General features: G+C 43.8%; 1 protein-coding gene across 11 annotated transcripts in view; it reads right to left on the reverse strand.

Annotated features, from left to right (window-relative positions):
• LOC137431748 (uncharacterized) overlaps nt 1-25,756 on the reverse strand; it is a 180,388-nt gene continuing 154,632 nt past the window's right edge. For all 11 annotated transcript variants that reach the window (XM_068123418.2, XM_068123408.2, XM_068123415.2 and 8 more), the window contains 5 exons: nt 25,411-25,520; nt 19,713-21,640; nt 13,845-13,952; nt 12,677-12,916; nt 1-988 (listed from right to left, as the gene is read on the reverse strand). In XM_068123418.2, the coding sequence (XP_067979519.2) occupies nt 941-988; nt 12,677-12,916; nt 13,845-13,952; nt 19,713-21,640; nt 25,411-25,520 (2,434 nt within the window). In that variant the 3' untranslated portion in view covers nt 1-940. The remainder of the gene's footprint in view (nt 989-12,676; nt 12,917-13,844; nt 13,953-19,712; nt 21,641-25,410; nt 25,521-25,756) is intronic.

Consider the following 25,756-nt stretch of genomic DNA (forward strand, 5'->3'; position numbering starts at 1 on the left):
TAAAGTGGGCGCGCATCGCTTTATTCTGAAAGGGGATGTTCGCACCCAAGAATAAACCATAAATAATAGCACTCTAGTATTTGCTTTCAACGCAAGCGGCGTTAGTAGGATAAACTTCCACGTTAATCAATCAACAAATGTGCACATCCTCTTCTATTAAATAAAGGCATACAGGTTTCTTCCCTTGGCATATATATATATTTTTTTCTTTTTCTTGAGGTTTCTCCCATAAATGGAATGTGCGTCTCAAAAGACTGTGCAAATAATGACAATATCGGAGCAGAATGCTTGTAACAAACTGGGAAAGCAGATAACGCGACGACGCTCTTTAACGGTAATACTGATCGACACAGTATTGTGGACTGAAAAGCTGGTCGACAAACTAACTTTTCTTGAAAGGGTAAAAAAGAAAAAGAAAAAACAAAAGAAGCATATTGGAACCTAGAACCAGAACAGTACCAAGAGTGGCAAATCATAAAATAAACTGCATTACACAAGTGCTTAAGGATGTACAGAACGATGTAAATATCAACCGACGATAAGCTATGGCACGCAAACTTCTCAGCAGCACTACGACCGTCACCTTCAAAGCAAACAAGGTTCTCGAAAGCTTTCCTCATCACGACTCTAAGGCACAAAAAAAAATCAAAAAAAAACAAACAAACAAGAGCTGAGGACATGTCCAAGATTGTGAACAAGAAAGTGGGAAGACGACAGGATTTAATCCAATTCCTTCTTTTAAAAGCTATCCATTTCACCAAATCACTTCTAATTTTTCAAACGCGGTGAACATTGCAATTCGTTATCATCCACAAAGAGATCACCCCACCGATGAATATCGTAAATAAAAAGGTCCAAACGACGCAAGTGCCGTGCCCTGTGCATAACTTGGAGATGCGGAGAAGAGCCGATCCGTATACATGGGCTGTCTTCTGCTGCTCTATGACATTGGGTCGTCTCTTCCATTCACTGCAAACGCCTTCGGAACCTGCAGAATTCAAAAAATGGAGCGATTAAACGTTGACATTTTTTTTTTTTTTGTCATTTTGAAATCAAATAAAATCATGCTGCAATCAAGATGGCATTCCCTACTGTGCATGCCCAATTCAAATCATTGTCAATAGTTCAACTTCCAGGAAACATTCAACTACAATACATTTTTAACTGAGGTCATAAACATTTTCCCCAGATATGCGAAAATACTACAACTCAAAATAGCTTGGTTGATTACTGGATGTTTTACAATATTATCGAATTCCTAGCAACATGAAAGCAGTCAGGAACACCGGCCTACAGGCCCGAGAATGAACGGAAACTCGCCGAGCTGGCCAAAGTCTCCCGTGACATGCCACGCGCTGAGCTAGGAAAGCTTGCACTGCAGTTGCTGAACATTTATTATCTCCACGCTTTTTGAAAAAGAAAAAAAAATAGGGGAAATGCCACTGGGCTAATCTGGTAGAACCGTGGATGGCACGCACAATATGTAACGGAGAAGAAAGTAAACATATTTTAGGTGGCAAACCACAGATTTTCTTAATGCCATGAACAAATTTTGGTACATCACGGGTGATGAAGGTTGTGGTCAAGCTTTATCAAAATTGTGCGAGTAGTTTCAGAGAAGAAGTTCCGAGTGTTTACATCCAGCCTGACTACCTGATTGATGGACAGACACCACACGACGCTAATATCTCCCCTGAACAATTTTCGTTCCAGGTGAGCTAAAAATAGGGGGAGAATGTCCATCCATCCATCACGCTGACTCCTCAAAAGGTTGGGAAGAAGTTCACCAGACTTGGTAGTTATGATCACCACATGGCATGAAGGTTTGCAAGAGCAGTGTCACTTTTGGCCACGGCAGGGTGGGGTCAAAAACCAAAAAATGCAATTACGGGCACATTTTAAAATTTAACTTTGTATATGAAATTAACATTGGGAGACACATGGACTACATGAAGATTTTGGGGGTTTTCACCCCGGGGTCATACCCCACAGGGCGATTGTGGAATAATGTATCCCTCTGCTGGTGTTGGCTCAGCCAACAGTGTTAGAAGCTTAGTGTTAAATCGTGTTGTTGGCTTAGCGGTTAGGGTGCCAGCTTGGGATCCTAGGATCCTGGGATCCTGGGTTCAAATCCTGGTCGATCGCTGAATTAACGCCAGGAGGGTTAATTCAGCCTGTCATCCTTCCGAGGTCGGCAAATTGAGTACCAGCTCACTGGTAATTATATGTGTGTTGCAAGAGGCAACTAACATGTTTGGTGGCAGCAAGGGCATCTGGCCGTAAAACATTGCTTCAAAAAGGGGACCACAGTGCCCAAAAAAGGCCAACCCGGGCTTTGCGGGGAAAAATGGCATCTAAAGGCGGTTCTTTTTTTCTTCACCCATGTCACGCTAATTTATTGCAATACAGGAGAGCTTGAAGAAAAGGTAGGGTCACATGGATCAAAACAGGGGAAAAACATTTGAACTAAAAATTTGATATTTGCAATCTTTAAATTTTTCTTTAGGTGAGAAGCATGGGGATTTGCGATGGCGAGTCATCGACTTCACTCTAGTTTGAGGTAATAACAGCTTCATCATCAAAAGAGGGCTATGAGACCCCACTAAAAGCAGGTGAACATGTGAAGAATGCAGAGATCTCAATTTTTGAGTCATAAAATGTGCATTAAGAGCTGGCAAGTTACAGCATTACACCATGGCAATGTACATACCTTTTTAATACTCGAGTACGACTCATTATTTGTGGGTTAGAAGATGGAAGTGGTGTGGGATGGGAGGAATGATGAGCGGTTAGTCCGGAAAAGAAAATGGGAGTGAAAATAAAGTTTGGCAAGAAAATAAATAAATAAACCATGCTGGGCTGAGTGCCAGGCCACACCACAATAAACAAAGACGGGCAAGAATGAACAAGAAAAGTTTATTCACAAAGTCTTGAGTTCAAGACAGCAGTTGTAGAAAATAAAAGGTACAATTTCCTTATATCTGCCCCAAGCTTCTTGGAAGATGTGGTGCTTCCCTTTAAATGAAAGAGCCGAGTGCTTGGGAACATTTTGCACAAAGTATTTTACGACAGTTCATTGCATTTTGGGCAAGTTGTTTCTGCTGGATTTAGGTTTGTGGACAAATTGAAAGTGACCATCAATACCAATAAAAGGCAAAAATATATCTTACTTTAATTCACCAAATGTGAAACCTGGGTTCGTCCGTCTGTCCGTCCGTCCGTTCGTTCAAAGTTACCGCAAAAACGGCTGAACCGATTTAACGATATTTTGGGTGGGTAATCCTGGGATCTCCTGGAGTAAAATAGGCAACATTGTTTTTCCAATTTCAGCTTTGGCCTCCAGCATTTTCAGGTTTGGACTCCCGCATAACGTTATTTTCCTGCGTGCCGCACAAACGGCTGCACGGCTGCACCGATCGGACTCGGTGACCTCGGACAAAGACCTTTTATAAGGACATGGGTTGAATCCCTGCTCGAGAGAATGCCATCCCCCTCCCCGCCATCACGGTCGTCTCTCCAACTCACAATCCCACGAGATATGTGGAAAAGGACGACCCAAAACCAATTATCTTCTTTTTGATCCGTATATAAACATCATTAAAAGTAAATAATGACCTCGGCCAAAGTTCAAACGACGTGGGTTTAATCTTTACATGAGAGAATTCCACACAGCTATTTGGCCGGTGTATAAGCCAACAGATCGCTGTCTCCATCGATCTTGCCGAGGCCGTAACACCTATCGGCTCAAATTCCTTTTAACTGTTGACTTGGTAGTTTTTACAATGAAGGAAACATTAACAATGTTGTTAAAAGTTTATTTTGTGATTAATTTGTGATTGGAGATATGTTGTTTGGAATGAAAAAAAAAAAGACATCGAGTTCAAGTGAATGACGACATGCCGTGATCGTTTCTACTTTCTGAACGTGAACTTCACGGATCGCCATATGCAGATTCGCCACGGACCCACGATCGATGTTTCTAGACGGGAACATACCCGTTTGTTTGCGAACGGGTACGTTTTTCATGGAAGTACTTCACACACTTGCTGTCCATGTCTGACGTGCGACTGAAGGTGTTACAGGAATGTGGAATTTATTGGTTTCATGCTTTAGCATTCGCCGTATCTGCATTGCCTGTTTGCTTCTGGCCTCCCCCCCCCGGGCGCAGCACGGGTACCTCACGAGTAAATAAAATGCGTGTCTGTGAGTGTCTGTCTGTCTGTCCATCTGTGTATGCGTCCCTCTCCGTGCGCCCCTCTCCGTGCGCCCCTCTCCGTGCGCCCCTCTCCGTGCGCCCCTCTCCGTGCGCCCCTCTCCGTGCGCCCCTCTCCGTGCGCCCCTCTCCGTGCGTCCCTCTCCGTGCGTCTCTCCGTGCGTCTCTCTCCGTCCGTCTCTCTCCGTACGTCTCTCTCCGTACGTCTCTGTATGTATGTATGTGTTCTATGCATGGCCACACCTTTTAAGTTACTAACCTCAAACTCGGGGTACAAATACAACTATGTGTGGAGGATAACAATGGCTATGTGGCCACAGCCTCATGTGGGGGTGTAGAGTCGGGGGAAGGGGTGTGGGTAGGGGAGGGCATAAATTATCTATGTAAATGTGTACCATGTAGAGCCATCTGGTGGTGGTGGCAAAGGATATCACAATTCCCTTTTTTACCGGGGCAACGATGAATAAAGCACTCTTAGCACGGGTAAATTTATTTTGGCAAACAGGACAAGTAATTGGTCCACCAGCGAATTAGGCTTCGCCAGTTAATAGGACAGATTTAATACAACACCTTTTTTTGACAGATTTAATGGAATAATTTAATGGAACACCATTAAATTTTTCAAAAGGTGGGGAAGCGGCACTTCTAGCGGCAGAGGGTGGTTGAAATGTTTATTTGCGGCACTTAACACACGTTTTTGATGTATTAAAGGTGGATTGTGAAATAGACAAACATTGGCGATAGAGCCATTTTAGTTGATCTGCACAACAACCATGCATATAGACACTCCCACATTCAGCTGGCAATTGACGCCAATTAATTTCGTCGTTGGTTCGGTTGGCATTAAAAATGTTATCAATCACAAAAAGCCCATTTACTCAAAAGTATGGGTTATAATGGTTACGGCTTTACAAAGACGTCGAGCCGATCACGACCCAAGATATCCGATCCTACATGCCTACTACAGATTGATCTCATAAATTTTATTTGAAAGTTGGCAAAAATTGGAATCGACAATTACCGTAGTTTCCGGTGTATTAAGCGCGACCATGTATTAACCGCACCACTGCTTTTCAACCTCAAAATAAAAAATTCATTCTGGCGAAGCTTGATGTAGGACTGGAAGTTCGTAGTCTTATCAGCCGTGTCATCGGGTAGATGTTGGGAGATGTGTGTGTGTGTGCGGCTGCTAACCGACAGATAATGGCGTGCCATGAACCTGCAAGGCCCATGGCGGGCTAGTCGTGAAGTCCCCAATGCCATTCTCCTTAGCCAAGCTCCTCACATTCAGCTTGAGAGCAAGTGTTGCGCACGTTTTGTAAATGGAAAAACGTGTAAATTCAAACTAATTTCCCATTATAAGAGGCCGAGGTTAGGGTGAGTGCTGCCTCAACCCTCATTTTATTGTTCAATTTTTACTATTACAGTGGTTTCTTTTATTTAAATTATAATGTTTAAGATCCACCTGGCATTCCTTCTCCTCCTGATACGAGAGCTCCTCCTGATACGAGTCCAGCGACTCCTCTACATCACCCTTCTCCACCTCAACAAGGCCACAGTCTGTATTGGCCATTTCCACGATGTTACATCGTGCTTGCGACATCATTATTCTTATTGAAACCCTTAAAGCTGTGAACAAATTGGGGGCAGAGTTTCCCCCATACACTATTTATAGAGCAACGGGTGAAATTCCTCAAACATTCCTCAACATTACGCAGAACATCCCTTATTGTAAAGGCCTTCCAGAATTCATTTACAGTCATCTGATCCTTATCAGTTGATTTCACCAGATTTGCAAATGTTCTTTGGAGATGATACACCTTGAATGTAGGAGGACAATACACCACTCCCTGGTCCTCATATCACTTGTACAATTACCACTTTCATACCATCCTGAAACATCCATTTTTGCTTCAATAGTGATGGGCTTCCTGGTGTTGGCTTAGCGGTTAGGGTGCTGGCTTGGGATCCTAGGATCTTGTGTTTGAATCCCGGTCGATCGCTGAATTAACGCCATTGGCGTTGACTCAGCCTGTCATCCTTCCGAGGTCGGCAAATTGAGTACCAGTTCACTAGTACCTCCCCTGTGTGTCGCAAGAGGCGACTAACAGGGTTGGCGGCAGGAAGGGCATCCGGCCGTAAAACATCGCTTCAAAAAGGGGACCACGGTGCCCAAAAAAGGCCAACCCCTGCTCTGCGGAGAAAAATGGCCTCTGAAGGTGTTTTTTTTAGTGATGGGCTTCTGCTGTGTTTTGCTCGCACGATCAACCTTGCTACTCCACGGATGCTTTCCAGTCATGATTGTAAGGGTTACGCTTATTACAGCGGCACAATTCACACGCAAAATGGGAAACACTTCACTTTATGCATGACGCCAAGATGGAGGGTTTCCGTTTCTGAAAACCGAGGGAGAGGAAGGTGAAGGAGAATGAAGGTGAAGGAGAAGGAAGGCCATCTATCTGGAATGTGGGTGTTATCGCAAACATGTCGTCATGTTGTTCATTGCGAAAATTTAATCGCAGCGTTACTCACGCACTCGAGTCACGTAATTCCAAAAAATGGTATAAATGACAGGCACGCACTCTTCCAAAAACACGCAAACAGAACACACGTAAAACACGAGCTTACTGTACTGGAACTGGAATGTACGCCATTAACAATGTGGTGATGCCACACGCCAGGAAATGGTAATGTTTTTTGAATTTAAATTGTATGTTTTTTTAAAAGTAGCATTAAATTATATACATATTCTTTATTTAAATATATCGCAACATGTGCACTTTAATTTTAAATAAAAATCTATCTTGGTTATTAGTGGCCCCGTCTGATTGTGGGCCTAACGCCAAGGAACAATTGGAGCCATTGTAAACCCGGCACTGGAGACCAGGTGGGTATTACCGTCAACCATTCCTCACTCATGTTTGTCGATCAATCAGAATTGACAGGAACGTGATGACATGTCGAGATTACCATGCATGACACGACGGGTAAAACGTGCAAACGAGATCGTTTGTACTTGCATAGTTTTACATAATTATGAAAGCACTAAACTTTCCCTGATAAGTAGAATATAGATCTACTGGTATATGTATAATAATTGGAATATAATTGAAATTCAGTATCGATTGTTTTTAAGACAGATTTTTTTTTTCTATATCTGTGTATTAACCGCAACCACAACTTGAACTTTTTTGCAGATAAAAAAGCGCAGTTAATACACCGGAAAATATGGTACTTATGTTTAGTTTTTTCCAAGTTATATCTACCTCTCGTGCATAGAATATGCCAATCAAAACCTGTGTTAATTCCCTTACACTACTTAAGGACACAAAGTGGCTAGGAACGACAATATCCCAGGATGGCAATGATATTGGTTCACGAGTTATCAGTGACCACTATATTCGTCATGGGTGTGTGTGTCTGTGTGTCTGTCCGCAGCATAACCCGATGATATCATCCGATCTTGATGAAACTTGGGTGGGAGGTTTATATCATGATCTAGTTGTGTCGTGCCTAGAGTGGGCGTATTGCGCCCATTGTGGGCGGAGCCACGACCAAAAAAGATGTCTTTTTAGGGAGTAATCGAGTTCAAGCTACATCTTCTCCGAGGGAGTTGGTGAAAACTGACAGTGGTTTCGATATTTGGTTTGGCCAATGTCATGTGTCCAGCCCCACGGAGCTCGATTTTTCATTTTCGCCCCAAGGTCAAAGTCACAAAGTCACGAAATTTAGAAAAGTCGATTTTTGATGGTTTTATGACTGTTTGCTTCCTGATAGGGTGAAATGTCGTACATGATCTTATATTATCACATACATCATGAAATACAAGTTTTCCAACAAATTTCAGAATCTTCGACCTTTGACCTTTGAAGGTCACAAAGGTCAAATTTTCAAAGTTGTCGGAATCTAACCGAATTTTCGGTATTGTGTAGCTAACTAACCTCATAACTGATTATACATTATTTTATATCTCATTTCAAGGTCAGTAACCTTCGTTTTGACATTTCCAGGCCAGCACCACACACAATTACATACAGCTGGCTCTTAAAGGCCTGCGCACGCAGCGCATTGGGGCCCTTCGTAAATAGGCATGTACACCGCATGTCGGGGCCGACACCTGCTACGTCGGTCCCCGACCACTGAGTCCGGGCCTGTTTCGGTTATAGTCCGTCCTTTGTCATTGAATACCGCGTGCTCATGAACCATCGTCGTCTCCTGACGTCTTTTTTTTAAATAAAAAATTTATTTTTACATTTCCTGCTTGTATGTACATATATGCTCTGACGTCCTGTTTCATGAGAGTTTCTGAAGGCAAAGGGATACGAGCCAATTTCAATGTAGAGCAAAGTAGCACAAGGGAATGAAGCGGCTTTTAATTGCTGCAAGTGTGTGCTATAAAATAGAAGTTATAGATCCAACATCAAAATAAAACTTCAGGCCTATTCAAGTTTGGTGGTATTAAAATTGGTGAGTGCTCCACATAGCCTCCTGTTCAAATTAATTAATCAGAATTGGTGTGTATCAATATAAATTAACGGATATCAACAAAAATTAGTAAGTTGATTGCATATTAAATGGTTTTTAAAATCAAAATGGCATTTGCAATTTATTGGCAAATACACCATATTTTGAGCACTTATTCTTTTGATGTGCCTTGAAAAATAAAATCGTTTATGACCTTTAACCCTTATCCTTTAATCCCCATCAGCTTTAGTTGGAGGTTACATTTGGCAGTAATGGCTTTTCGTATTGTCAGCATTTTAGTGCCGATACAAAGTTGCCCTGAGGGCATGAGTCAGCCACAAATTTTGAAGTAGCATTACATGTGGACCAGAATAGGCAGTGCCACCAGATTACTTGGTCAATAATGAACCAGCTGGGATTTTTTCTACAATTATCGAAGACACAGTGCAGGGCCAATTAAATTACGCAACGTGTACATTTGCGTGAATTGCAACAACAAGAGTCGAGACAATTGACAAACGAACACACTATGGAATTTCAACTTGGGATTGAAGCATCGTGGGATAGGTGCTCATCTGGAAACGTTAACACAGGTTTTTTAAACCAAAAGTCCAACTATGACTAAATTCTCCTGAGACTAGTTTGGTTTCCAGAAGCTTAGAAAACAAATTCTAAATGCTGTTGCCTCAGCTGGATTTGAACCCACAACATCTGGCGTACCAGTTGTCCTTATCACAACCACAACACCTTTTTGTCATTTCCTTAACAATATAATCAATAGAAAAACGTCGTGAAAAAGCTTTTTAATATGAATGGCAAGGGCATTACGAGGAGGAAATAAATAAACATTGTACATGTTGGATTCAAATCTAGGGCCAGCGTCATGAGAAAAGTGTTCAGACTGTGGCGCCAAACTGGCTGCCCAAAATAATATTGCTGATTAAAAAAAAATTTTGGTGATAAAACACTGTTTTGCAGGGATTGGGAGGGAGCAGTGCCTTACTGATAAAACTGCAGGATGTTGAGTAATATTTTATGGTGAAGAAAAACTTAATCAAAAGGAAGGAGAAACTGGTGAGGGAGAACATTTCGCAGAATTTCAAGCCAAATCAAAAGAGCAGCAAAGTCTATGAGATGACCGGCATTGTGGATATTGGCATGTGGGTTAATCCGAACGCTGCCAAAAAAGCAAATGCATTCTCGCTACAAGCACAATGTAATGCACTTCAGCTGTACTTGCAAGGACAATCTGATCCAGCAATAGTATGCCAAAAACTCCTTGGCAAAAAAGGATTTTCTACACTCTTGGCTTGAGGAAGAGTTAAATAGTAAGGCAAAGGTGGCTGGACGCTTATGCACAGAAGGACTACAGGAAATAGTTATATGTCAAAGGATAAAATAATATTAGTGATGGATGAAGAGCGGGTGTGTTAAGAAGAAGTAATTATTTAAAGTTAAAGCAAATCAAATAATTAGATACAAATTTTTCATGCAAAGATTTAGGCTCATGTAAGAGATTGAATTTAATGGTTTAACCTAAAAACAGATTTACTGCTGATCCTTCCAAAAATCTTTATCTTCCCAACCAATCACTCCTTCTCCCATCCCCTTTCCTTCACACAATCCTTCAATCCAAGGCAACTTCAGGATAACTCAGAACGAGAACAGAACTCTGTAGAGCGCATACCTCCACCAGGCTGAACAGTTTTTTTGTTTTTTGTATACAAGATTGAGGCTCGTATAAGAGCTAACAATAATCACAAGAAAACAAACGGACTCATAAAACATATAACAAAGGGAGCGGGAGACAAGATGGGGAGAGACAGGGAAGCACACAAGTACAAATGAAGAGAACAGGGACATCAGGAGATCTGTGAGAGGGAGAGGGCTTGGGGGAGGGTGCAGGGGGCGAGGGTGGGTGGAGTGGGAGAGGTAAAAACAAATAGACACTGCTAGTACTTCAAGGAAAGAAGTCGGTATTTCAAAAAAGTGGATCTGGGGTGAAATAACGGGGGTAGAAAAGATCAAGGTTTTGGATGGGGGAAGATTTACGTTATGTATCCCACCGATAGGGCGGATCTGGATTCGGACCTAAACCAAAATAGAATCAGCTTGTTCTTCTCACCTACCCAACTCATGTACAAGAAGTTGGCATAATCAGCCCACAACTTTGTGAAATATCATTACATATATACATACATACATATACATATATATATATCGTTTTAGGCCCATCTCTCATTTATGAAGAATCACAAAAAAATTAAAATAACTCGTATTCTGATTAGGATCCTCACCAAAATCGAATCAATTCTTCCTCGTCAGTGACGAAGTCTGTCCACCAAGTTGTCCGAATATGCCCATAACGTTTTGAGATATTGTGCTGTATAAGTATATACACGACATGACCAAAAGTATGTGGACACCGAACCTCGAGCATCTCATTCCAAAATCATAGGCATTAATATGGAGTTGGTCCCCCCCCATTGCTGCTATAACAGCCTCCACTCTTCTGGGAAGGCTTTCCACTAGATGTTGGAACATTGCTGCGGGGATTTGCTTCCATTCAGCCACAAGAGCATTAGTGAGGTTGGGCACTGATGTTGGGCGATTAGGCCTGGCTCGCAGTCAGCGGTCCAATTCATCCCAAAGGTGTTCCATGGGGTTGAGGTCAGGGCTCTGTGCAGCCGTGCAGGCCAGTCAAGTTCTTCCACACCGATCTCGACAAACCATTTCTGTATGGACTTAGCTTTGTGCATGGGGGCATTGTCATGCTGAAACAGGAAAGGGCCTTCCCCAAACTGTTGCCACAAAGTTGGAAGCACACAATCGTCTAGAATGCCATTGTGTGCTCTTGTGTTAAGATTTCCCTTCACTGGAACTAAGGGGCCAAGCCCAAACCATGAAAAACAGCCCCAGACCATTATTCCTCCTCCACCAAACTTTACAGCTGGCACTATGCATTTAGGCAGGTAGCGTTCTCCTGGCATCCGCCAAATCCTGATTCGTCCATCGGACTGCCAGATGGGGAAGCAGGATTCATCACTCCAGAGAACGCGTTGCCACTGCTACAGAGTCCAATGCCAGTGAGCCTTACACCACTCCAGCCGACGCTTGGCATTGCGCATGGTGATCTTAGGCTTTTGTGCGGCTGCTCGGCCATGGAAACCCATTTCGTGAAACTCCCGACCAACAGTTGTTGTGCTGATGTTGCTTCCAGAGGCAGTTTGGAACTCGGTAGTGAGTACGTGCTTCAGCACTCGACGGTCCTGTTCTGTGAGCTTGTGTGGCCTACCACTTTGTGGCTGAGGTGTTGTTGTTCCTAGACGTTTCCACTTCACAATAACAGCACTTAGTTCACCGAGGGAGCTCTAGCAGGGCAATAATTTGAGGAACTGACTTGTTGAAAAGGTGGCATCCTATGACGGTGCCATGTTGTGTCAATGAGCTCTTCAGTAGGGCCCATTCTACTGCCAATGTTTGTCTATGCAGATTGCAAGGCTGTGTGCTTGATTATATATACCTGTCAGCAATGGGTGTGGCTGAAACAGCCAAATCCACGAATTAGAAGGGGTGTCCGCATACTTTTGGTCATGTAGTGTAGTTTTGGGTCATATCTCTCAATGGTGAAGAATGACAAATTATAGTACCCGGATATTCACAAAAATCTAATCAGGTCGTCCTTGTCATACACCTAACCTGTCTACCAAATTTCGCCTGCATTCGTCCATAGCTTTTTGAAATATCCTGCTCACAGACAGAAAAACAGAGGTGAAAAAGTAAACTCCATCCACATTCTTTGGCAGAGAGGTAATGAATTCATCCTTAAGCGCAATTAATTATAATCGCAAGTGCACACTGCACAACCTACAAGATGAATACATGTCTAATATTGAATAAAGTCATTTCCCAGGCACCAACTCATTGGATAGAGCAAATCATTATAGGGTTAATAAAAGAGCAAACCCCCAGACTGGGCCAGTAAAACCACAAACTCACCTTTTTGAGATGAGCAGCACCATCACCAGTGCGAATCGCATCGAACAGGGCTTCTCGACTCGTCCCAGGATCGGTTGTCTTCCTCGAAGGGATGCCTGCCTTGGTGTTGGCAATCAATATTGGGGGTGCGGGCGGTGGTACAATTGGTCCCAATGACACCGGCGTTTCTCCAGATGTGATAGACTGCATGACTCCCTGCTTCTGATGGTTAGCCATGTCGACTGCTGCTTCAGAACCAGTCTGAAAGGAAATTATTCAGCTCTCCTTCACTTGCCAGATATTAAACACATTACATGAAAGCAGGGTTGCGGCATTATTACTGCCCAATGATGCACTAGTAACTGTGATTGGTGAGGCCACATTGTATTTGGAACCCACAGATGCCATCTGCCACATGGACACTGTGTTTTGCCCACCAATCACAACCAGGAAACATCATCGTTGTTATTAAGCAATCGGGAGACGTGCAAATGTGTCTATTGAAGTGCTCCAAATTTAGACCAATGCCATGATGATGTGTCTTCATGACCACTTCACGACTACTTCACGAATGCAAGCCCAGATGGGTCTCGCGTAGTACAGGAATATCAAAGTGAAAAACTGGTGCATCATTAGCCATTATGTAAGCCGAAAGACTTCAAAGTTACTAAGTGGATGAAACCGCGATATGTTGCCATGACGAGCCCCAACAAGGGCGAAACCGGTCGGTAGCTTCGCTTTTCATCTGCTTGGTGATAAGCTTTTGACTGATGTTCTTGTACTGCTAGAGGCCCTTCTCTAGCAAGACTGCAATTTTCCTTTGTACATATCCCTACTGCTTAATAACGGTGATGCTTCCTGGTTGTGATTGATGGGCAAAACACAATGTGTCGATGTGGCAGATGGCACTTGCATGTTCCAAAAGATACAATTTTTTTTTTTTTTTTTTTGCCTTGTGCTCTGTATGGCTTCCCACTTTTGTCTAAAGCACCTACATCCCACCTGACCCACCACCACAGAATTCACAAACCCAGACATCAGCATATTTGGATTAAAAAGTCGAGTTTTCTCAATTCCAAACACAGGCATATTGTAGTGTTTCTAGAAACGTCATCTTTCATGAGGTACCAAGTTACTAGATTAAATAGGGATTACAGATACCATAAACATGCACAATGCACATTGCTACCTTTCGCAGCCTGTCAAGTCCATTTCCATTGCGTATGGCCGTCAACACGGCATCGTGTGAAGTCTCTTGCACAGCTCCATTCTTGTCATTTCTTTCCTCGGCCGTAACCTGCAACATACAAGCAGGTACTGGACTTATTTTGACCTACAGAGTGTCCCTCCCCCCTCCCACACCCCCATCATACCACGTTGTGGAATGCAATGAAAATATTTTGCCTTGCAACATACTCTTTATGATGGTCTCATCTTGTACGATTTTAAAAGTTAAATTTTCATTATTTTAATTTGTACTGTACTTTTAAAGCAATGGAGCAGTGCTCAGATCACAAGCCCAAAGGAAACAAAACAAATTCATCCAAAAAAAATAAGTGGGATTGGAGATGGTGTCAAATGGCTGGGGGGGTTGGGGGGTGGGGTGAGGGGATATATTAAAAGCCCACTCTATACGCTACACCACAAGAACGTCTGTTGCAACCAACTTTTCCATGCGTTTTCTTATCATTTTTGTACAGTCTCTAAGGTTAGGCAATGGCTTCATACATTTATAGAATAGCAAGCCTAGGATGTGTGGAGTATCGTCGAGAGAGAGGAAGCCAAATGATGAATTGCGGAAAATGATGGGAATAGAGCCTGCGATGGATGCTGTGAAGAGGAACAGGTTGAGATGGTTTGGTCATGTGTTGAGGAAGGATGAAAGTGACTGGTTGAGAGGAGTGATGGAAATGAATGTAGAAGGAAGTAGAGGACAGGGAAGACCGAGAAAGACTTGGCTAAAGATGGTGGAAGAAGTAATGCAGGCAAGGGGGTTAACAAGAGGAGATGCAGAAAATAGGGAAAAATGGAGAAGATTGTCATGGGGACCGCAAGGCTAACCCCCGCTCTAGCAGGGAAAATGGCCTTCAAATGCATGTTGTTGTTGTTGTATTTATAGAATAGCAATGTAAAGGTCCACATGTAGTAGATAAAATGTTAGGTAGAAGACGGCTCTTGGGGTTATACACAAGAAAACCCACATACACGGACATATCGCAAAAGACTATTCAATTCAACCTAACTCTTCATACAGCTAGGCTCCACCCCTTTAACTTAACCCCATAGGACAATGGTATGTATGGCATTTACCAAATGGCCAAAGGCACAGACATGCAACGAGATACAATGTCCTATGGCCACACAACACACAGCATACATCACACGTGGCATAGTGTGAGATGACAAGCACCGACTAACTTGTTCCATGTGACAAAACATGTGATTCAATAGGTTGGGTGAAAGCTGCACCATGTATCCATGGCCACCTTAATAAATGCATCATATATGCTGGCATTTGAGATGCAGTTTTTATCTGTTAAATAACAAATTATTTATTCCATAAACGCATCACCTTTCCAATTGTGTAAAAAAAATTTGCTTGAGATATTTGCAAAAACCTCATAGACTTGAAATATCAAGTATCTCCAATGCAGTGCTGTATATAACATTTTAGTATGAGTTTAGAAACCATGTTTTGCCAAGAGTTAACGTTGCAGAAGGAAACTAAATAAAGACCGAAAGTCGAAGCGGCGTAGCCGGGCTTGTAAAATATTATAAACCACAAACACGTTTGATTTGCTTTTTAAACAGTCGCTAATGCTGTCTATAACATTAAGCAAATAAATTTGGAGGAATCCCAACATCAGTGAGGTAAATTTTACTTGCAGAACTGAGGGAAGATCTACTGTAATCTATATACCCCGCAAGGGTTGGGTTAATAACATGCTATCAAAAAACCGAGGCCAATTCCTTACTTCCGCTGTTGTTTGTACCGTACACCGCTTATCATGGAATCGTGAACCACACACCGCTTCAATCCAATAACTTTATATTCACGACATTGGGATTAAAGTGCAATGGTCATATTTACTATATTATTATTATTATTACGAGCAGAGTACCCGCCCTACGGGCGGACCCTATGGGCATTCTTGTTCCAAGCGTACAACACATTTTCTGCCATCTCTTATTACCCTGTGCTCGCGAAGCAAAAAGCGGGGTTAAGCATTCAGTTATATACGTACGTGTCTGCATTTCAGTAAAGTCAAGTCTGTGCCATGTCTGCATTTTAAAAATTCATTTTCTCGGCAACCGTTGGTCCGATTGACATAAAATTTTCACCTTAGGAGGGCCTCCTCCCATGGAATATTTTAGTGAATATTATAACGTCATAGGTCACGTGGTACAGGCGCCATATTGGAAAAACGTTACACCTCTATATCTCCGAAACTGCTCAATGGAAAAAACTTGAGACCTGGCTCATTGTCACCGACTCCCCATGGGGAATAAGATATGTTAATGATGATGTCATCAGTGCCTTCGTTATGACATCATAATTCGACAAATACAACACTTATCCATCCGATCATTAATTTTTTTTCAGCAACTGTTGGTCTGATAGACACTGAATTTTCACCATAGGAGCGCCTCCTCCTTTGGAATATTTTAATGATAATCATGATGTCATAGGTCATGTGTTACAGGCGTTATCTTGGAAAAACCGAAAAACGTTGCACCTCTGCATCTCCAAAACCGCTCTATGGAAAAAATTGAACGTGGCTCATTGTAAATAACTCCATATGGGGAATAGGTGTTGTTAACGATGACGTCATTGTTGCCATAATTATGACATCATAAATCGACAGGGACAACACTTAGACTGATCAGTTTGAAATTTATTGAGCATGATCTATGCAACAATTTATTTAGAGAATATAAATTTACGATGTCATCGCTCACGTGGTCTGGCAGCCATATTGGATCAAAAAAATAAAAGAAACGTTCAAAAACAAGAGTTGGCTCACACCAAGTTGAATGTGCAGGGTAAGTATTCTATGAATACCATCTAGTTGGAGGATAGTTTCTGCTGATACAACTGCTTTGACTTGGATTTCTTGAATATTTCCTTTGGTAATATTGCTGGCTCTGGTCAACTTAGGTAGCCGTGGTTTTTGAGGTATCTCAATTTTCCAGAAAAACAAACATCAACCGCCACCCTAGCTAACAATACCCACAACCAAACCACACTCACCTGGTCCCCCCTCCTCCCCCTTCCACCAATTCCTCTTCAACCATCACCCTAGCTAACAATACCCATGGCAACCCCACACCCCCCCCCCCCCCCCCCGTCAACAATCACCTGAGCTAGCAATACCCACGACAACCCCACACCACCCCCCCCCCCACCCTCCCTTCAACAGTCACCAGAGCTAACAATACCCATGACAACCCCACACCTCACCCCCACCTCCCACCCTCCCCTCCACCACCTCCTCAAAATCCCCCTTCAACCATCACCCTAACTAACAATACCCATGACAACCCCACACCACCCCCCACCCTCCCTTCAAAATCCCCCTTCAACCGTCACCAGAGCTAACAATACCCATGACAACCCCACACCACCCCCCCCCCCCCCCCCCCCACCATCTCAAAACTCCCCTTCAAACATCACCCTAGCTAACAATACCCACGACAACCCCACACCTCCCTCCCACCCTCCCATCCACAATCTCCTCAAAATCCCCCTTCAACAGTCACCCGAGCTAACAATACCCACAACAACCCCACAACACCCTCTTTCCTCCCCTCCACCATCCTCTCACAACCCCCCATCAACAATCACCCTAGCTAACAATACTTATGACCATCCCACACCATCTCTCTGTTCAACTTAGGTGGCCTTGGGTTTTGAGGCATCCCAATTTCCCCCAAAAAATAAACCATTAACCACCACCCTACTAGCCAAGAGTACCCACGACCAACCTACACACCCTCCCCCCCACCCCCTGCCCATCCACCATGCTCTCACCACCCCCCTACAACTGTCACCCTAGCCAACAATACTCATGACCACCCCTCACCACCACTACACAATCCCCCATCAACAATCACCGTAACTAACAATACTCATGACCTCCTCCCCAACACAACCCCCAACAACCATTGCCCCTAGATAACAATACCCACGAACAACTTACACACCCGCCGCCTCCAACATCCCCAATCATTATGGGAATCCGAGCAGCTCGGAATGCACTGTCTCTATGTGCTGTCACCAGCAGGATCACAGTGAGTTCACAATGTGATGTCACTGGAAAACTCGACACTGATTTTTCAGCACTTTATGATTCACAAACAAAATAAAATCCCCTTCAAATTAGACTGATTGATTGTCAATGGTTTTCAGAAGAAAAAAAAATTTGAATTTGGGTTCCCCTTTAAGGGTCTTTTGGGTCTTCAGTGTCTTTAGAGTGTTTTTGGTCTTTTCGGTCTTCAGGGTGTTTTTAGTCTTTTCAGTCTTCAGGGTCTTTTTGGTGTTTTGGTCTTCATGGTATTTAAGGGTATTTTGGGTATTTTGGGTCTTTGGGGTCCATTGGGTCTCCGGGGTCTTTTCGGTGTTCGAGGTCTTTTGGGTATTTTCAGTGTTTTTTGGGGTATTCGGGATTTTTGGGGGTCTTAAGGATATTTTGGGTCTTCGGGGTCTTTTCGGTGTTCAGTGTTTTTTTGGGGTCTTTGGGTTTTTTTAAGGTCTTCAGGATAATTTGGGTCTTCGGGATCCTTTCAATATTTCGGATCTTTGGGGTCTTTTCGGTGTTCGGGTCTTTTTAGTCTTTGGGGTCTTTTGGGTCTTCGAGGTATTTTCAGTCTTTGGGGTATTTTAGGTATTTGGAGTCTTTTAGGTATTTTAGGTCTTCGGGGTCTTTTCAGACTTTGGGGTATTTTAGGTCATCGGGGTCTTTTCGGTGTTCGGGGTTTTTTGGGGTCTTTGGGATATTTTGATCCTTTCAATATTTCGGGTCTTTGGGGTCTTTTCGATATTCGGTGTCTTTTGGGTATTTTCAGTCTTTGGGATATTTTAGGTGTTTGGGGTCTTTTCAGTCTTTGGGGTATTTTAGGTCTTTGGGGGTCTTTTCAGTCTTTGAGGTATTTTGTGTCTTCGGCGTGTTTTGGGCCTTTTCAGTCTTCGGGGTCTTTTGGGTCTTCGGTGTCTTTTGGGGTGTTTTGTGTCCTTGGGGTATTTTGGGTTATCGGGGGGATGGTGTCTTTTGGGTCCTCTGGGTACTTCAGGTTAAGTATTTCAGGTTATATTTGTGGGTGGAGTCAGGTCAGCTGTCAAACCAATGGGTGAAGTGCGGACATACATACATACATACAAACACTTGCTCTTTTATATATATAAGAGATAACGAAAACAATACTACTGAAACGCTACAACTGTATTAATAAACCTGGGCTTAATTTGTCCGTAGCAGCCTGAAGGTGAAGCATAAAGCCTGAGGCCTATACGTACCGTATTGTTGGAAGAGACATAACGTCTATGCTTTCGATATTTAATGGTCATTTTAACAACCTGTTTGTTTGGGTTTCACACTGAATGAAAAACGTAAACGTAGAGCATGGTGAATGTGATATATGACAGGTTCGACGATATGATCTGCCTGAACGAATTAAATGGAATTTAAAATTTAGGAATTAAAATTGGAATTAAAATGACGATGTGCAGAGTCAGCTGCCGTACCGCCATAATGACATCAGACGTAATCACATCACCCTGTCATGTGACCAGATCCTCAGCTCTGATTAGTATACGTTTGAGGGGACATACATACAGATAAACACTGTTCTAGACAGCATTGCCCTATGGGCTACGCCGTAAAAATAAAAATGCATCCAGACAAAAACATTTGATGAGGTCAACAGTCATGGAATATGCTTTGCCTTTATTAAGTGGATCAAAAATACTGAACAAGGCAAAAATGCTTTGAATACACGAAAGCCAAACCCAATTATTTGGAATTGGAAAGAGAAAGGAAATTCTAGATTGACAGTGTACCTTTTTGAGTCTCTCACTTCCTCCCAACTGGATTTCCTCCATGAGGTCACTGTGCCGCGACGTCTCTTTTGGAGGTGGCTTCTGAACAATGGTCTTGAACTTCTGTACAGGACCAAACATCACGGCTCCAGATGATGGTGAAAGGGAGTCCGGCTCTCGAGGAGCACTATCACAGCAGCCATCAATGATTAGAGGTGGCTGGAAGAAAGGATTTGCTCTAGGCAACCTCTGCGGCATTCCACGAGAACGGGATGTCTCTAAATAAGTCGATTTGGTTTCAATGTTGCCAGTAGACCCTCTTTGGGAAAGTAGTGCTGAAGTGTCTTTGTTGGATTGGGCTCCACGTGCAGCAATTCCAGTCAATGACGCAGCCTTATTAAATGGAAATGTACGGCTAGGCAAATGAGTTGGCCTGTGAGCTCTGTAAGGCATTGGCATAGAGCCAAACCCTTCAATGACCACCACTCTGGATGTTGAAACCTGCTCTCCTGGCAGAGGTCTATCTGAAGAAAACTCTGGTGGTGGAGGAATGATATGACTGCCTACCAGATTAAATGTTGGCTTGGGAGGGACAATGGGAGACATGGGTTTTCTAACCGCATCCTTTTGCTTTCCTTCATCAAACGTCTCTCGAGGTGACCGAAGGGAATTCTTTCGGGCAACTGCAGATGTCACGTACTGAGATGATGAGGAGGAGGAGGAGGAGGAGGAAGAGCGTGCAAGCCAAAAGGGAGGAGCCTCAACATGAGCACCTGGGTGCTGCTTTTGAGCATTGGCTCCAGGAACATCTTTTGCTGTTAGTTTCCCTTGTGGGCTCGATGGTTTGCCGGTTGTGTCGCCAACAGAATCCAACGTGAACACTTCAGACCTCTTGCCCACATCCACATGCTCACCCTGCGCCGGAGTTTTGTCAGCAAAGGATAACGCTGGCACACTGCCGTCGCTGGAGATTTTCTCACGGCTGCTTGCCAGCGAGTTGGGCCCAGGCTGTAGCAAGACTTTAGCATCCAGATCATTTCTTTTATCTTGTATATTTTCAGCCTTCACATCATTAGAGGATGCATATGATGCCCTCTCAGCCATAATGGCCGATGCAGGTTTCGAGGGAACAACCTTAAACGTGGTCAAGCCAACCTTAGGTGTATAATCCCTGGTAACCTCATCAGTTCTTTTTCGTGTCAGACTTATCTGCCGAAAGATCGGAGTTGGTTCTTGCTTTTCAAAACGGTGAAGAGGAGCACCGCTGCGGTTAGATGGTGCTGAAACTGCATTGGTTTGGAAACTGCTATGAGAAGCAAATGCAGAGGATTTGTTATTAGTTATACCATTTTCTACTTTAGGCTCATTGAATAACGTTTGTGCTTTTGATCGATCATGGATGTCCAAACTTTTTGCAAGGTCATTCTCAGTGGATAAGGACTTTTCATTCTTGCGTATTTGGTCTTCACTGGTTGATGAATAATCATTTTGCGGTATTACCACTGCTTTTATAGGATTCGTTTTATTGACCGTAGAAGCAGCTCCACTTTCAGAATATCCTGCTGATTTTGAAGGCTCTTTTGCATGATCAGCTGTATAAGACTGAGAAACATTGCCCTTGCTTTTCTGCTGAACCCTCATGAGGAAACTCGAGTTCGTACTACTGCTGGGCCGCTGGTTCACAGCTTGCTGTTGAGTTTTTTCAAGACCCGCTTTCGTGTTCTGCATCTCCTCATTAAACATCCGCTGCTTATCCTCGTAGGCTTTGATAAACTGCAGAGCCTTCGCCGAAGGCCCTCGCCTTGGAGCTTCGGCGACTACAGACGATGTGTCGGGCACCTGCCCAGCTTCGTGCACTGCACTTCCATTTGGCTGTGTACCTGGCTCCTCCACAGTTGCTTTTGACACACCATCTTTGGCCAATGCAAAATCGTTGGTGCCATGCGTTTCTGTCAATGAGAGTTTCCAATATTAATCACGTTTGACATTTATTGATAACTTGAAGAGGATATGTATGAAATTGAATATTTGTATCCACAAGCCATTTTCTATTTTTACAAATACTGCATGAATCGTACACAGAAATTCAATACTGCTGGGTCGTAAATATGGGGAAAGGCCTGCAAGTAAAAATGAGGTACCCATTTTTGTCCACAAAACAAGTGTCCCGGTGTGTACCCTGGCTTAGAATAGGTACACCGTATCCCTGCGTGTCGTAAGAGGCGACAAAGAGGGTTGGCGTCAGGAAGGGCATCTGGCCATAAAAACATTGCCTCAAAAAGAGAACCATGACAATTACAACTACATATGGGCAGGGTACAGCCCGAAGTTGAGACCGGTTTCTGAGGTTTGGGAGATGGAATGTAGGGACAATGACAGGGAGATCAGGAGAAGTGGTGGAAGTATTGATCATAAGAAGAGTGGACATATGTTGTGTGCAAGAGACGAGATGGAAGGGAAGTGGTGTGAGAATGGTGAAGGGGAGGCAGGGACAGAAATACAAGTTTGTGTGGCAAGGGTGCCTGGAGGGCGTGAATTGTGTTGGTGTCCTGTTTTCTGAGGAGTTTGTAGACAGTGTGGGGAGTCTGACTAGAGTGAGTGATAGGTTGATGATGGTGAAAATGATGATTGGAAAGCTCTTGGTGAACGTCACCTCAGGATATGCTCCGCAGGTTGGCCGGAGCAATGAAGAGAAGGACAAGTTCTGGTGTGCGATAGAGAAGCTGATGGAAAACATGAAAGATGAGGAAGTTGTTGTGGTAGGAGGAGACCTAAATGGACATGTGGGGAGGAGTATGGACGGTTTTGAGGGAGTTCATGGGGGTTACGGATATGGTGAGAAATGGAGAAGGTGAAAGGATTTTGGAATTTGCTGATGGAGCTAATTTGTTGATTTGTAATAATCAGATCCAGAAAGAGGATAATAAGCTTGTTACATACACGTGAGGTGGGTCGACGACAACCGTTGACTACCTGATGGTGCGTAGGCGAGATAGGGGGCACCTCCAGGACACAAAGGTGATCCCGGGGGAGGAGGCTGTTTCACAGCACCACTTGATTGTCTGCGACATGGGGGTGAAAGGTGCGAGGAGAGCTCGGCGGGTGAAGTACCAACCGAGAAAGAAGGTGTGGAGGTTGAAAGAGGTGACAGTAAGGGAGGCATTAAAAGAGGCTGAGTAGGGTAGAGGATGATGTGGTTGAGCTTGAAAGTGGTTGGATGTCAATGAAAGATAGTCTGTTGGGAGCCGTTGGTGAGGTATGTGGATGGACAAAGGGACCACCGAGGTACTCGGAAACATGGTGGTGGGATGATGAAGTTGGAAAGAGGATTGACGAGAAGAGGAAGAAGTTCAAGGAGTTTCAGAAGGCGAAGGGTACGGGAGCAGAAAAAGCAGAGCATGAAAGTTATAAGGCAGCCAAGAAGGCTGCAAAGAAAGAGGTAGCAAAGGCGCAGGAGGCATGTAGGAAAATGTTCGGAGAACGCTTGGATTCGGAAGAGGGTCAGAGAGCGGTATTCAGGATTGCAAAGCAGATAGCGAAAGAGAGGTGTGATGTGATGGGGGTGAGTTGCTTGAAGGATGAAGTGGGACAAATCGTTGTGGACCCAGATGGAATTAAAGGAAGATGGAAAAGATATATGGAAATGCTGTTGAATACAGAGAATGAATGGGATGGCAACATCGAGAGTAACCCAGTTTTAGGACCCGCAGAGAAGATAACTGAGAAGGAAGTTGAGGAAGCGATAAAAGCAATGAAGAGTAGAAAAGCGGGAGGGCCGACGGGAGTTGTGGGAGATATGTTGAAGGCAGCAGGAAGTTGGGGTGTGAAGAGAATGACAGAGATCTGTAATCTGGTGGTGAAAGAAGGCCGCATTGCAGTGGATTGGCAACTGAGTACCCTCGTCCCTCTATACAAGGGGAAAGGTGACCCTCTGGAGTATAGCTCGTACCGAGCGATAAAGTTATTGGAGCATGGAATGAAGGTAATGGAAAGGGTGTTGGAGAGGAGGATAAGGAAGAAGGTGAAGATCGACGAAATGCAGTTTGGATTTATGCCAGGAAGAGGAACGACAGACGCGCTCTTTATTGTGAGGCAGTTGCAGGAGAAGTACATGGAGAAGAGGAAGAAGTTGTTTCTTGGGTTTGTTGATCTGGAGAAAGCATTCAATAGGGTTCCACGCGAAGTATTGACATGGGCATTGAGGAAGTTAGGAGTGGAGGAATGGTTGATCAGAGTAGTGATGGCAATGTACAAAAAGAGCACGCACAGCTGTAAGGACGAAGGACGGGAACAGTGGTGAGTTTGAGGTGAAGGTGGGAGTGCATCAGGGGTCTGTACCAAGTCCACTACTATTTGTAGTTGTGATGGAGGTGCTGGCTCAGAACGTAAAGGAGAGTTTACCGTGGGAGTTGTTGTATGCAGATGATCTGGTGTTGATTGCGGAAAGTATGGATGGACTGAAGGAAAAGATGAACAAGTGGAAGGAATGTATGGAGACAAAAGGTCTGAGGGTGAATATCGGAAAGACGAAGGTGATGGCAAGTGGAAAAGCATGTGGTGATGTGGAAAGAACTGGGAAGTGGCCATGTGCTGTGTGCAGGAAGGGTGTCCGAGTGAACTCCATTCAATGTGCAAAGTGAGCTGAGTGGGTTCATCAAACATGTAGTGGTTTGAGAGGGTCATTAACCAGTGTGGCAGCTACATTCAAATGCAAGGTGTGCACAGAGGGAGCTGCAGATGGAGGAAATGTTGATTTGGATCTTGGAGAGGGCATGAAGCTGAAAGGTGTGAAAACATTTTGCTACCTCGGAGACATGCTGAATGGAGAAGGTGGATCAGACTCAGCAACGGTTGCTAGAGTGAGATGTGCATGGAAGAAGTTTCGGGAACTGAGTGACATGCTGACGAGGAGGGGAATGTCGTTGAAGCTGAATGGAAAGGTGTATGCTGCATGTGTGAGAAGTGTTATGATTTATGGGAGCGAGACATGGGTAATGAACGTAGAGCAGCAACGACGGCTGGAAAGGGTGGAAATGCGAATGGTTCGGTGGATGTGCGGAGTATGGTTGAGAGAGAGGAAGACAAATGATGAATTGCGAAAGATGATGGGAATAGAGCCTGTGATTGATGCTGTGAAGAGGAACAGGTTGAGATGGTTTGGTCATATGTTGAGGAAGGATGAAAGTGACTGGTTGAGAAGAGTGATGGAAATGAATGTAGAAGGAAGTAGAGGACGGAGAAGACTGAGAAAGACTTGGCTAAAGATGGTGGAAGAAGAAATGCGGGCAAGGGGGTTAACAAGGAGAGATGCAGAAAATAGGGCAAAATGGAGAAGATTGTCATGGGGACCGCAAGGCTAACCCCTGCTCTAGCAGGGAAAATGGCCTTAAAATGCATGTTGTGTTGTTGTTGTATTTTTGTCCACAAAAGCCTTTTTGTTTTGTCCACAAAATACAGCACTATATTTCTCAGTCAGTGAGCAGGATTGTTATCTCATGTAAAAAGGCTCCAATTAGGGCTTTCCTGTTAGATTGTCACAAACGCTGCAAGACATCAGATTAAACAAGGGAATAGTGTTGGTGGTGTGGAGAGGGGGGGCGGGTGGGAGGGGGAGTGGGGGAGTGAGAAAAATAATTGTGCATCATCATCAAGATAAATAACAAGTCATCCTATCAACCCTTTCAATGTTCCACCAGTTGCAAAGCCTTGCACAGCTCACCATTCAAATCAGTCTCCAGCTCAGCAATAACTTGGCTGAAGTGTGCGGATATAGCTTGCCCTTCATCCTCATCAAGAGCAGCCGAACTGCTCTCGCTAACTGAACTTACACTGGGCAAGGATGAGAAATGACAATAAACAGTCATTATCAAGTACTCCCTTAAATAACAATTATCACCAAGACACAAAGCTTGGAAAGATAAAAGTGCGGGAAGAGAAGGAGAAAGGGGGGGATAAAAAAAAGAAAGACAATTGTAAACTAACTTCAGAATCACAATTGTTGGGTGAGTTCAATGCAAACAAATTTGGTAGGGGTTGGGACTTAGTCCCTTGTTGACCAGTCCCCA

This window comes from Myxine glutinosa, chromosome 7, assembly GCF_964187855.1.
Source record: "Myxine glutinosa chromosome 7, kmMyxGlut1.1, whole genome shotgun sequence".
NCBI classification, from domain to species: Eukaryota; Metazoa; Chordata; class Myxini; order Myxiniformes; family Myxinidae; genus Myxine; species Myxine glutinosa.